The sequence below is a fragment of the Pavona decussata genome, unplaced genomic scaffold (genome assembly GCF_977016875.1).
Source record: "Pavona decussata unplaced genomic scaffold, jaPavDecu1.1 SCAFFOLD_602, whole genome shotgun sequence".
Taxonomy (NCBI): Eukaryota; Metazoa; Cnidaria; class Anthozoa; order Scleractinia; family Agariciidae; genus Pavona; species Pavona decussata.
In genome coordinates this window covers 3,367,815-3,380,235 of record NW_028145860.1, presented here as the reverse complement: position 1 = coordinate 3,380,235, position 12,421 = coordinate 3,367,815, and the positions used below count along the sequence as shown (strand labels likewise).

Below are 12,421 nucleotides of genomic sequence, written 5' to 3'. Positions count from 1 at the left end.
ACATGAAAAGTGTAACAAATACTGTGGGTGCTCATTAGCCAGTATTAATTAATCCCATGCATTTTAAGGGTTCATCTTGACATCCTTTATGATGCGAGATTGGTCATCATATTGTCATCATTGAATTGCAACAACCCAAAATTAAACTTTAGGGAATGAGGGTTAACATTTCCCCGTATAGCCCTGTAGACATGCAAGTACGCTTCCACGATTTGAGAAATGGTGTAGCTAAATCGTGAAAACTTACAGAGACTACAAATTCGCAAATGTCGAGCACTATCAACAACTAAAGACCTCGAAGGTGCACTGAATTCAACTTCAAAAATATGTTTCTGGAATTTGTCCTCGTTACTAAATCAGTATTGATTGAGTAACCCTCTGAAGACCTTTGAAATGACTCCTCCCCCCTCCCCATTTCATGATGTATAAATGTTTTCCTACTTTCCACCACTGGATTCTGAGGCTGCTAATCCTTGCGTTACACGTCACTTCATTATTATAGCGTGACAGCATGGTGTTACGTTCTGACCACATATTAGACAGCGTTGCTTTACGCTTCTTCCTTATGTTACATGAACAAGGAGTTAAAACGTCATGTCACGTAGCATCATCTTGTTGCAGCTTTATGTTAATTGTTCTTCCAGGGAATCGTGTGGAATCGTGCAGGGCCGCAGTTCCGTTACGTTTTTTCCTTGATCAAAGTGTTGCAGCGTGGCTTCGCCTCGTAAAGTGGCAACGTTGAACTTGACTCCATATTAAATGGCTGAACACGGTCATGACGTCCACAGCACGTGACACACATCTGTAGAAACTCTTTGCGAAACGTTTTGTTCATCGTAATGTAGATGATCGGATTACAGGCTGAATGCAAACCAGCAAATAGCGTAACGCAATGAAACACAATGCGTGACATGCTGATCGAGGGAAAGGCCTGAAGGATATGGACGATAACAAACGGCGTCCAACACGCAACAAATACGAAGAGCACCGTGAAAACAACACGCGTTGTCTTCGTCTCGCGTAGAAAATTTCTCTCCGCTTCCCGGCTGTTGCTCCATTGCTGAACCTGCTTCTTATGGAAACGAACCTTTAGAAAAACTCGCAGATAGCAGTAAAACATCACGGACAACGGTATCAGGAAGCACGTGACAGCAACCAGGAGAATATAACCTCGGTCCTCTGTGAAGGACATCTTACACATGGTGTGCAGAGGGGAGCGAGTATATTTGTTCCAGCCCAGGACTGGGAGTACACCAATGATAATAGACACGGCCCATAATGAGGTCAGTAGTACCCAGGCCTGTTTGGCCTTAACCCTACGACCTGGTGGCGAGACTATTGCCCGATACCTAAAAGTGATGAAATGGAAAACTCATTTCTTTGACGAAAATAGATTGTATTTGGTACTAATGTAAGCTAAATCTTCTCTCGATAGAACCATTAAACGACGACGAAATAGTTGCTAATATTTTTATATTATTCCTTTTCAATTATGATTATGATTATTACTAATAGTTTCATGAACGTATCTGGTTTTCCGCAAAGGCAAAAGACCGTGCACCAAGCCAGGCTTTTTTTTTTTGTCGCACGCGTTTTCCCGCGCTTGGTGTGGGTTACCTGCATTTACTTGTAGCTCTCATTTAGGAGTGTACTGCGAGTCAGCTCATTCTAGTCAGTTATTTGGCGAAAGTCAAAATCGGTTTCTGCCTAGAGATCTGATTTGTTTGCTTCACCTGTTTTGACGGATTAGTTTCGGGATGAGGGATACTCGAGACTCTCAATTGAATACCGTGCTATGGGTCCCTATTCCTACCTGTCAATGCTAATAACAGCCATGGTTAGGATAGAAGCTGCTCCTGCTATCACGTTCATAGCACCATTAAATTGACACAAAGCGTCCCCGAATGTCCATCGTTGTAATAATATCTTGACCACGGAAAAAGGAAACAGAAACAATCCAATAGTTAGGTCCACCAGAGCAAGATTGCCAATGAACATGTTAGCGACTCGCAGCGTCGGTCGGATCCGTTGCCGATAGACCACCAATAGAACAATGACATTTCCTATAATCACAATAACCATTATGAATATGATCAAAGCAGCTTGTAAAGCCGTTGTCATGCTGCTAGGATCTGAACTGAAAGTGTTGTTCCATGCCTGCGGAGTTTCGTTTTTCTGGAAAGGGTCCATTGTGTTGTTGGTTTTGCGTTAATTTCTAGGTAATTCAGTTTACAGCAGGTTTTCTGCAAAGAAAAAGAGGAAAGATATTACTTGCAGGAATTCAGTGCCAAATCACAAAAATGAATCAAAAACTGATTGCCAGGATCGACGTGAACGGAAAATATACCTCTGTTTTGCAATAGTATTTTTAAAATGAAATCACAGTAACGAAAACAAAAATTTCCTTTTTCAACGAATATTAAACATACAGGACCAATATTGAAATAAAACTGATGAATGACCTTTTTTCAGGATGCAACCTTTGCTAAACTCCGGTCATGAAAAGAAATTAAGAGACGTGATTAGATTAGTTTACAACTTCAGCAATATCTCGACTTGGCTAGAATTTTCATGGCCTATTATCTTCTTTTTTGGTATTTACCTTTTTCCGCTGGCGGAAACCTTACAGGCAAACATGTCTCGCATTATATAAACTAATCTTTAAGAAGTGTTAATTGTCTTCTTTATCCGCCTCCCCGGCTTTTTCGGAAAAACGTTCAAACTTGAAAGTTACTTCAACAAACCAGGTATAGTTCTTGCTTATCATTAAAATTTTGCATTTGTTGATCGATATTCGTTCCTGAAGCTATCTTAGGCCGGCGTCTTTGAACAAAATTAGTTAAAAAGAGACACAAGTACATCGTATTTGAACAATTGAAAGTCTTAAGCAAATTAGCAGATGGTTTCTGATTGCCTTTTCTCTGGGTGTTAATTGCCCTGTATATTTTTAAAGCATTTTATTTGAAACGTTCTATTGTATCTTTCATGTCGACATGTTCCAAAGAGTATTACTTTTCAGGAAGTCAAGAGATAATACAGTTTTATTTCATGAATTCATTTACGTGGTGTAAAAATGTACATTGTTTTGAACGGACATATGTCAATTGTAGGCATAAAATAATGCATGTTTGATGAAGGTTTTCTTCAAAACAGTCGCCTTGTTTCATTATTGTCAATGTTTCCTTTCCCTTAATCTTTTAGCAAATTGAAGAACACCAAAGATGCCAACTTGGGAAATGTAATAATTCAAGGGATATAAAATTCGGCGTTAGGCTTTGATGTTCCATGAAAACAAATGTTTTAACTCTTTTTCACTCCCACTAAAGCTTAACATCCATTTTCCTGTTTTAATTTGGCTTTCGCTCTAGAGTGACAAGTTGAAACTGGAGAAAAAAAGGCAAATATTGAAAAAACAAATTGCACCACAAGAAAAGAATTGTTCAATTCCACAGACTCAAAAAGGTAGAACCACCTTGTACAGCATAATTAACAGTACTACAGGGAAGTAATGCACATTGTACAGAACAATAAACAATGGCAAAGTACTATTCAGTAGTTTTATATGAAGGGTCTCTTCTCGGTTAGTGGGTTCTTGGTGGGTGTCAGTTCTAAGCCGTAAATTGTCGCAATTAAGACTGGCGATGATGTCAACCAGGATCTGATTTTCGCAACTTTATCTTACTAATGATGTAAAGATTCTGAAGAACGAAAATAGCGTTTGATCGACAGAATTGAGCCTTTACGGAGCCCTCTAATTGGTTGAAGAAACTCGAATAATCTGCTTACGCAGTTGAGTTATGCCGGTACCTTCACAAGCGACAGGAAACGTATTAAACTTCGTTGAAATTGTCATAATAGTAAGCGGCAGTCAAAGCAGTTGTCTTTATCGCTAATGAAAGCTAGGCCGCCGCCGCAGCATGAGATTTTCTTACCTTTAAGAGGTTCGTTTCAAAATTTCCGACAAGCATCCCCGTCACTTTAGTTGGTAATCATTTCCGGCGTGGGACGAAAATAATATTTGTTGGTTTGCTTTCTTTCAAGTTAATAAAACTCCTTATTGCTCAATTACAGCAGTGCTTATCTTCTCTTTGTATGTGTTTAAATCTTTTAATAAACTTGAAACTTGAACTTGAAACTTGTCCATATAATATTATAACATAGTGCGCGTGCTTCCCTATCTAATTCCTATTGGCGTCATCATGGTACATTTCTCAACATGCACACGGCTGTGAGTCCATAAAATGACGTGTGCAACTTGCAGACAAACTCGGGTTTTCGTCGCTTAGTTCTAGTCTGTACAAATCAAGTAAAAAAAAAACCAAATTTTCATTGGCAATTTCAGATGAAACTTTCTTGTTCAGACCATACCATTGTGGCGTGTTTGTAAACAGCTGATAAGAACCTTTGTTTTTCGGTACAGCGCATTGAGAGACTTTTGTAATCAATGACAAGTAAAACCTGTTTTCCGCGTACAACGTTTCGATACAACTTGGTTATTACCGGTATCAAAGTTACTTGATCAGTGGGGCCTGAATTAGGCTGCGTCGACAGTAAATTCCAGTGTACAGTTAGTTACTGAAAGTAGCTCGTACTGCAAAGTGTTATAATTCAGCAGTCTTGCCTGTTTTTCCCAGCTTGCAGAGTCTCATGAGTTTGCTAAACAGGCAGGCAATATTGACTTGATGTATAACTAATTTTTCTTGAAATTAGTGAGTCAGGAGAATAAGTAACAGTGTCTTCAGATTGACAAGTCATAGCTCTCTACACTCTAAAACACCATTATCAATTCTCGCGATTTTTATCAGATTTTATAATGCTTTCTTGCGTCATTGCTTCTGATGATTCCTTGTTTTCGTCTTGAATTTCTTCTAGAATCCTAATTAAGTTCTTCAGTCCAAACAGATAGCCAGTGTCAGGACCAGTGCGCATGCGATCTCCTGAGAATCCACCATATGTTGTGTGCGCAAAATCAATCATTCGCACATCCACTTTGCCTGATCGATGGTTGCCAAAATTGCCGCTTTTGTTTAGGCAAGGTGAGCTGAAACTTCGGATCGCATCCTTTCTTTTCAAAGACTCTTGCTCCTTGTCAAAAGAACCAGAGCTGCTGGACAACTCATCACACTCTTTTTCCACATCTCCTTCGTACATGAGAAGCAAAGAGCTTGAGTAGAAACGGAACGAATTTTGCTTCTCGATAACTTTGTACAGCTTTCGTAGCTTGTACAGAAATGGTTCTATTAACTCTGTTCTAAACTGTTGTCCATTGTGAAGGAAAGTAACAAGTTCTTCTCGGAAACCTTTCTCGCATAACTTCAAACCATAGTGTTTGTTCCGACACATAAACCTTCCTGAACTGCGCTTATAAACCTACAAAGATAACATTGTTGTTGTTACATTCAGAATGTAATATATAAATCTGAGTGCCAAAGAAATCTTGGGGCAAACAGAGCAATTTTCATAATTTTCCCTTTGAAATGATTGTGGGCAAATACACTACCCCTCCCTATTTTAGGGAAAAAAAAATGGAAAATAGCAATTTGATCTAGAAAACTAAAACAAACATGCACTTTTGTTTCGTTTCAATCTGTCACCTGAGAACTTTACCAAAATAAAAGATTTTCTTTGATGTTATTCAGTTTCCACGACACTGTTTGGTGAATTGAACAATTTTATTTCCAAATTAGATCTTTTTATCTTGTGCAGAATGAAACAAATAATTAACAAACACAGAAAACAAGTTTCAATGTCAAACAGAAATCGCTGTCAAACTTCAGCAAATAATTAAGGCAATGAAGTCATATGGAGTGAGGGGAGAAGAGCAACATATATTAAGATAGATAGATAGTTTATTGGATACAACTTCGCAATCCATTAGGGTTGAATTACATTATATTTACAGTAAAAGGATTAAAAAATATATATAAAATAATAATGTAAAAAACACCTAAGATTACTACATAATGACTAAGTAAGTTACTAAAAAGGCATTAATCTTAAAAATGATAAAAGAGTTGACATCATGTAACCTTAAGTGCTTTAAAAACAATAAAACTATTTTGAAATCTGTTTGTCTTGAAAACCGGATTGAACTGGCATCCCTTTCTGAGATTATAATGCTTAGCATTTTGAGGGGGCAGTAAATTCCTGAGCTTGCCGTCTTTGTTATCTAAGATTTCCTTTAAAACCCTTTAAGCCCTAACGGTGATCAGCATCGAATTTCATCTTGTAATATAAATGCTTATTCAACCCCTGAGGTCATGAGAATTAAGGATATGATCACCCAAGGTGAATTTTCTTGATATTATAATAACTTCTCCCTGGTACTTTAATAAGAAAAGTATGGGGACAAAATAGGAGAATTTGTTCTTTGATGTTACAAGGGGTTAATGGGTTAAAATTTACATATAAATACATTTTGACCCTTGATATGCCAAATTCCTTAATCTTACTTCCATGGCATGAATTTAATTCCTAAAGTAGAGTAGCAATTTCATGACCTCAGTGTACTTCAATCCGAGATACTTGGGTGTATATATCAAAGTGAGGGGTTGATTTTCCAAATGTTATAGCAAGCCGTCCTACCTGCATCCCACTTGCTCGGATTCCAAGAGTCTTTGAAGTAGATTTCTCCACTTTAGCTATTTGTTTGTCCCTTTTTTCACTAGTTGCATCATCTCCATGATGTCGTGTTCCCATTTTTAAGTCCAGAATACAAGGAGATGAAAATTTATGTGCCACATTCTCCAAAACAATAAATTCTACTCAAAGTTAAGGCTTAAAGAGACAAGGCAATTTCATCAGTAAGTAAATTTTGCTCCACCAATTTATGGTTAATTAATTAATTCATTAATTAATCATTTTTTATACGGGACCTGATGATGCCATTGATCAGCGAAAGCTTGGATTTTGATATATTTGAACAGTAGCTTAAGGCCTCATTTGAACTTTAATATTATTCTTCTACCGAACGTTAATTAAGGACGGTGCCTACCTTATTTTGTTATTGCACGTACATTCTGCACATCTTGAGATACTTGGGTTTCCTATGGGTGGTGCCTAGTTAAATGTGCAGTTCCAGAAAAAAATCGATACCCACCCCATGGAAGGTCATTGGAAATTCCTAAGGGGAGGGGGGTCTTAAAAGTCAAAATTTTAGAAGCAAAGTATGAAGCTAAACTGGAATTTCCTGGGGGGACAGGGAGTGCAAAACAAAAAACCTTCTGTGAGGGGAGTATGGATATTTTCTGGAACTGCACAATACAGGAATATTTTTCATGGTTTAAAACTACGCGGAGAAAGCAGAACTTAGCAAGTGCTTTTGGTATCTGAAAAGAAAATTTGAGGTAGCCATGCATTTTTCAGAGATAATAAAGCTTCACATTGGAAAAAAAAATGCCATACATTGCCTTGTAAATTTACTGTTTTCTATAATAAGTGTTGCCTCATTATCTCTAAAAAATGCAGAGAAATCAGAACTTAGCAAGTGCTCTTGGTATCTGAAAAGAAAATTTGGGGTAACCATGCATTTTTCAGAGATAATAAAGCTTCAAATTGGAAAAAACGCCATACATTGCCTTGTATTTTACTGTTTTTTATAATAATTGTTGTTTTATAATAATTGCACGTGGTTGCCCCCAACAATTTTCTTTTAGGATTTCAATAGCCCTTACTAAGATCTGCTTTCCCCGCATAGTCATACACCACACAAAAATGCTTCCTTGTTAGTAGGCACCGTCCTTAATTAATTAATCAATGTTATGTATAAGAAGTTGAGATATCTTGGGCCCTCAGAAGCCAATTTCTAAAACAAACCCTGACATAGCTAACCAAGAGGTTTACAAGTATCTACTGTAAACTATGATAATAAAGGAAATTAAAGGTGGCAAAAGGATACTGTGTGTTCTTGAAGATGAACCCATTGCTTTCATTTTGTTTAGTGCTTCTTTATGACATTGTAAACTCCAAGGGTTTGCAACTGCACTCCCTAAATAGTCACAACAACAAAAATACATACATGGATGCAGCTATCTCAGTAACGTTGTCTGAAAACCAAAAAGGCCTGCATGGTGGCTATTCCTTGTCTCAACCAAGTCTCTCCCCAACATTTAAAAAAAAGTGTATCAAATGATTTCAATATATTGTTACAGCAATGGCAGCAAATTTTCATGGGATTTGGACGAAAAGCTTGAAAGTTGAAATAAAAGTCATGAAGAGAAATCCTTCCTACATGTACAACAAGGTGATCATTATTTTGAAATTATGACATAATTGAGTCAAAGCCTCGCACTTATGAGAGCTTTTTTGGCAGCTTAATTTCTCCATACTCTAAAGTAAACTTTTAGCTTTTCTTGTATATCCCTTGGTGTACACAATTTGCTGTCTGTTTGAAAACAATAAGACCCTGTTGAAGAGTAAGACCCATACAAACCTGCTGAATATTCTGGCATATCTCCTACTTCAAATAAACCATCCACTCCAGTGCTTACTAATTCTAATTTTCCATTGCAAAGCCGGACCCTGAAAGACACAAAAACATAATCCAAGCATTAACCCATTGATCACAGGCTGGCCAAGACTGACCGCAATTTCGCGCACAATTGCGTTTGGTTCCTGCCTCCCCTAGAAGGAAATTTTTGTCCCCTATTGTTCTCATTGTCTTCAACGTGGTTTTTTGAGTTTTCTGAGGGAAAACAGTCACCTTTTCGAAACGGTAAATCAAAGAAAAAACTACTAAGGAATACTCTGTCAACAGTTTCAACAGCGGAAATCTGAGAAATAAATGCGAAGAAATTGTGCTTCAAGGGCAAATTGTGGTTTTATCCAGGCGACGAGATAGCGGACATCTCAAATCATCATTCAGGCCATGGACTTTCTGCATAATTTTCAAATACTTCTGGGAATTCAACGGCCCCAAAAAATTACAGGTTGGATAGTGAATGAGGAATACTATTTTGTATTGACCGATTCTTTGTATTCCAAACATGTTTTGCAAAATCTTTGAAAAACTTGCTCCGCACGAAAGAGTATAGACCATAGAAAACTGCCTTTGTTAAATATATACACAAAAAGAAAAAGTTTGCAAAACAATACCTGTGTGGTCCTTTCTCTACTGTTTCCACTCCACCGATGCATTGGGACCTCTGCTGAGGTGAGCCCCCAACTTCCTCCGTACTACTGCTGTCACTATCTGAACTAGAAGTACAATATTTAGCTGAACCTTGATCTTTATTTTGACATTCTAAGGCCAACTTGTCTGGATGAGCAGTGAGATGAATGTAGCCATCTTCATCCTCCTTAAAACTCACGTAAACCACACCTGCATGGATAAAGTTGACAGACAGAAATATTCTATTGATGTAAAATTAACAGTAGGCTTTGCAAAGTTAAAAAGAGAAAAGTATTACTAACAGTTAACATATGGAAATTAGGTCATGTAATAAGCCAGAAGCCCAGAGTATATAGGCGGGATCCAATCATTCAAGGTCTGTTTACTTAAGCTAGCAACCTCATCACCTGACAGGGCACCTTCAGCCAAGAGCCTGAAGAGAGCTCTTCCTTTATTACTAAAAAAAATCTACACAAAAATGTTTTAAAAAAAAAGGTTGAATTCCACTTAATTAATAAAAAATATAATGCAATGGGAGTATTCTGTTCTGTATCTTATGTTCTTGTTTGCCAATAATTCTTCCCTTTCCTATAAAAACAGGGGAATAAATTGACCTAAATATAATGAAGTACAGCTGTAAGCTTAATAGCGCACACAATCCCACTTTTTACTGACAAAAGAAATGTGATACAGTCACCAAGACCTTGATAAAGGAACCAAATGTCACAGAAAAGTAGGGATTTTTATGTCTGCCAGTAACAATCCAAGCTCAATCAAAACCTAAAATTGCATGATTTTCAATATTATTGCAGGTTTAGTTTCAGGCTTGATATGAATGGTCTGAGACCTTAAATGTTTTGGTTCTGGTATAAAACAAGAATGACTGGATTCCAATACCCCAGATCGACTCGGGTTACAAAATCCAATGAGGCATGCATAAATGACAAGTCATGGTTGTGGCCGTTTACTGCGTGTTTACAAATATGCGCTGCGAATGAATTACACGTAAAGTCCAACACAAAATGTTCAAAACATTTCATACATCTGTGAATTAAGATCTGTGAATGTTCAAAATTAATTTATTCACGAATATTTGTCGTACGGCAACGATTTAAGTATTTGTGTGTAGTTCAAAATATGTTTATGGAAAATTACCGACAATTGCCTTCAAAATTGCATTTAATTTCAAAGCGACTTGCGAGTTGCTTACTCACCATCTGTTCGTTTTCAACTGACATTCCTTCTGTTTGTTCGCCCTCTCAGTTGCTCTCGGGTTTCAAATTTCCTTATTAGTCGCCTGCTTGCTCGCATATGTCGTTTGTCGACATATTCAACAAATACAACAATTAGTTTTCTTCAAAATTCTCGAAAAAAGATGGCCGAAAGAAGATGGCCATCCCACTTCCCGCCGAAAAAAAGTCCGCGCTGCCGCACAGGGTTTGACAGTCTCATTTCACATCGGCTTACATAGAGAAGCGTGCGCACGAACGATCGGACGGACGGAAGTGACGTCATAACCAAACCAAATAAAGAGGCTCGGCCCGCGCGTCAATCTCGTTCCAAAAAAAGGGGAACGAGATTGCGCGCGCGTAGTCTCTTTTAGGCTCGTCACGCAACGCTGTCTTTTGCTAAGGCCAGCAACCATGCTTAAATGAAATGGGAATCACCGGAAAAACATCAGCTGCAAGACCGCGTAAATTATTTTAATAATCAAAATTCTTCTTCAATTCTGAAATATACAGAAGTAAGTTTTCGTTAATCAACACTCAACTCAATCCAATATAGAAGGAATAAGTTGTAAAAAAAAGCTATGGAAAAAATGTGAAGGGTGGACATGGTTGAATGAAAACGACCCTCGTACACGCAATCGTCGCAATAAGTTTGTCGTCAACTTTAAGTTACTTTACGACGATTGCTGAAAAAGCAATTGATCCAAAAGCGAATAAGTAACTGGACCAGGTTCAAACACACAATGGGGATGCGATCTCGGCGGAAACATATTATAGATCAAAACAACATGCAAACGAGCTAAATATCTTTCAGCAAAACAGTCTTGATAGCACCCGCGGCGAAGCAGACTTAGCATGTACAGTATTAAACTTGTATATTTTTCCTCTTTGAAACCATTGCCGCACTAACCATGCCAAGTAAATAACTTAAGCCAAGTCTTAAATTAAATCTTGCAAGAAACGTAAGCTGGCTAGCTAGCTAGTTAGCTTTAAGTGGACCTAACAAAATTTAACACAATTTTCCAACCAAGTAAGCATAAAAAACCAACAGTGCACGAAAGAAAGCTTATTAGATGAAGGACAAGCGTGTCCAGAAATTTAGGCATTTACAAGTTTATTGCATGCAAGATACATATGCTTAAGGAATGCCCTAAAATACTAGTAAGCCAGGTTGTCAGACAAATTAGTTCTGCTTACCTCTGAACTCCGGGGTAAACGGTCGCATTTCTGAAGGCTGTTCTTCATAGAAGCGATGTTCCCATTGCTTTAAAGGCTTGCAAACAGAAGCATCATCAAATTTCATTAATGAAGATCGGCCGCCAACTTGATGGACAAACGGTTCTAAAGGGACGAAATCTTGTTTCGAAACTCGGCCAGGCATAACCGCCATGACAAAATTACTTACGTACAAAACTGCTTCACACAACACTATGTTTCTTTATCAACACGAAAAAACCGTTCAGGGTTTACTAAAAGATGAAAGGAATTGCAAAGGATGACAATTTCCTACTTAATTGTCAAGGGACTTCATACAACAATACCAACATAAAATTGTCGTAACCTGTCGAAACAAGTTATCTAATTAACAATATATTAGTTCATGCGTCAGCAGACGCGTGCGTTCATCGAGATATGAAGCACGCGGGAAGTTTGGAGAGCACGAAAGAGTCGAAAAATGCGTAACTCTAGCTCCTTGAGTGCTCTCCAAACTTCCCAAGTGCTTCATTTAACAAAGAAAGAAGCCTCGACTGTGCTCTGTTCTGTTGTAAAGCCCGCAGAAAGCGGCTAGAGCAAGAAAGAACTGTAAGGGGAAACACGAGACGTAGTCGAGTTTCTCTCCCTACTTCTTGAGTGATCTAGCCGATTCCTAAGTACTTCACAACAGAACAGAGCACAGTCGAGGCTTCTTTATTTGTGTTATGATAAAGAATCCTTTTATTTCCCCACGCATTCATCCTCATTTCAGTCATTTTCCAAACAAACTTCGTTTTCCAATCGAGCAAAAGTGGCGTGAGCGTGCATGTGTACTCTCATAAAGCACGCTAAAATAAGCCAATCACAATTCTTGTTATGATGGTTCGAA

The 12,421-nt window shown here is 38.0% G+C and overlaps 2 protein-coding genes across 2 annotated transcripts; both read right to left on the bottom strand.

The window, feature by feature from the left end:
- Positions 1-57: 57 nt before the first annotated feature.
- LOC146449424 (rhodopsin-like) lies at positions 58-2,874 on the bottom strand. Its single transcript, XM_085101587.1, has 2 exons — positions 1,814-2,874; positions 58-1,349 (listed from the first exon to the last, which is right to left on the bottom strand). The coding sequence occupies exons 1-2, from the start codon at positions 2,188-2,190 to the stop codon at positions 680-682; spliced, it is 1,047 nt and encodes a 348-aa protein (XP_084957713.1). The 5' UTR covers positions 2,191-2,874; the 3' UTR covers positions 58-679.
- A 149-nt stretch (positions 2,875-3,023) lies between these two features.
- Positions 3,024-12,085, bottom strand: LOC146449423 (inositol hexakisphosphate kinase 1-like). Its single transcript, XM_085101585.1, has 6 exons — positions 11,536-12,085; positions 9,094-9,319; positions 8,432-8,520; positions 7,898-7,987; positions 6,586-6,761; positions 3,024-5,370 (listed from the first exon to the last, which is right to left on the bottom strand). Exons 1-6 carry the CDS (start codon positions 11,726-11,728, stop codon positions 4,783-4,785), a joined length of 1,362 nt encoding a protein of 453 aa, XP_084957711.1. The 5' UTR covers positions 11,729-12,085; the 3' UTR covers positions 3,024-4,782.
- Positions 12,086-12,421: the final 336 nt, after the last annotated feature.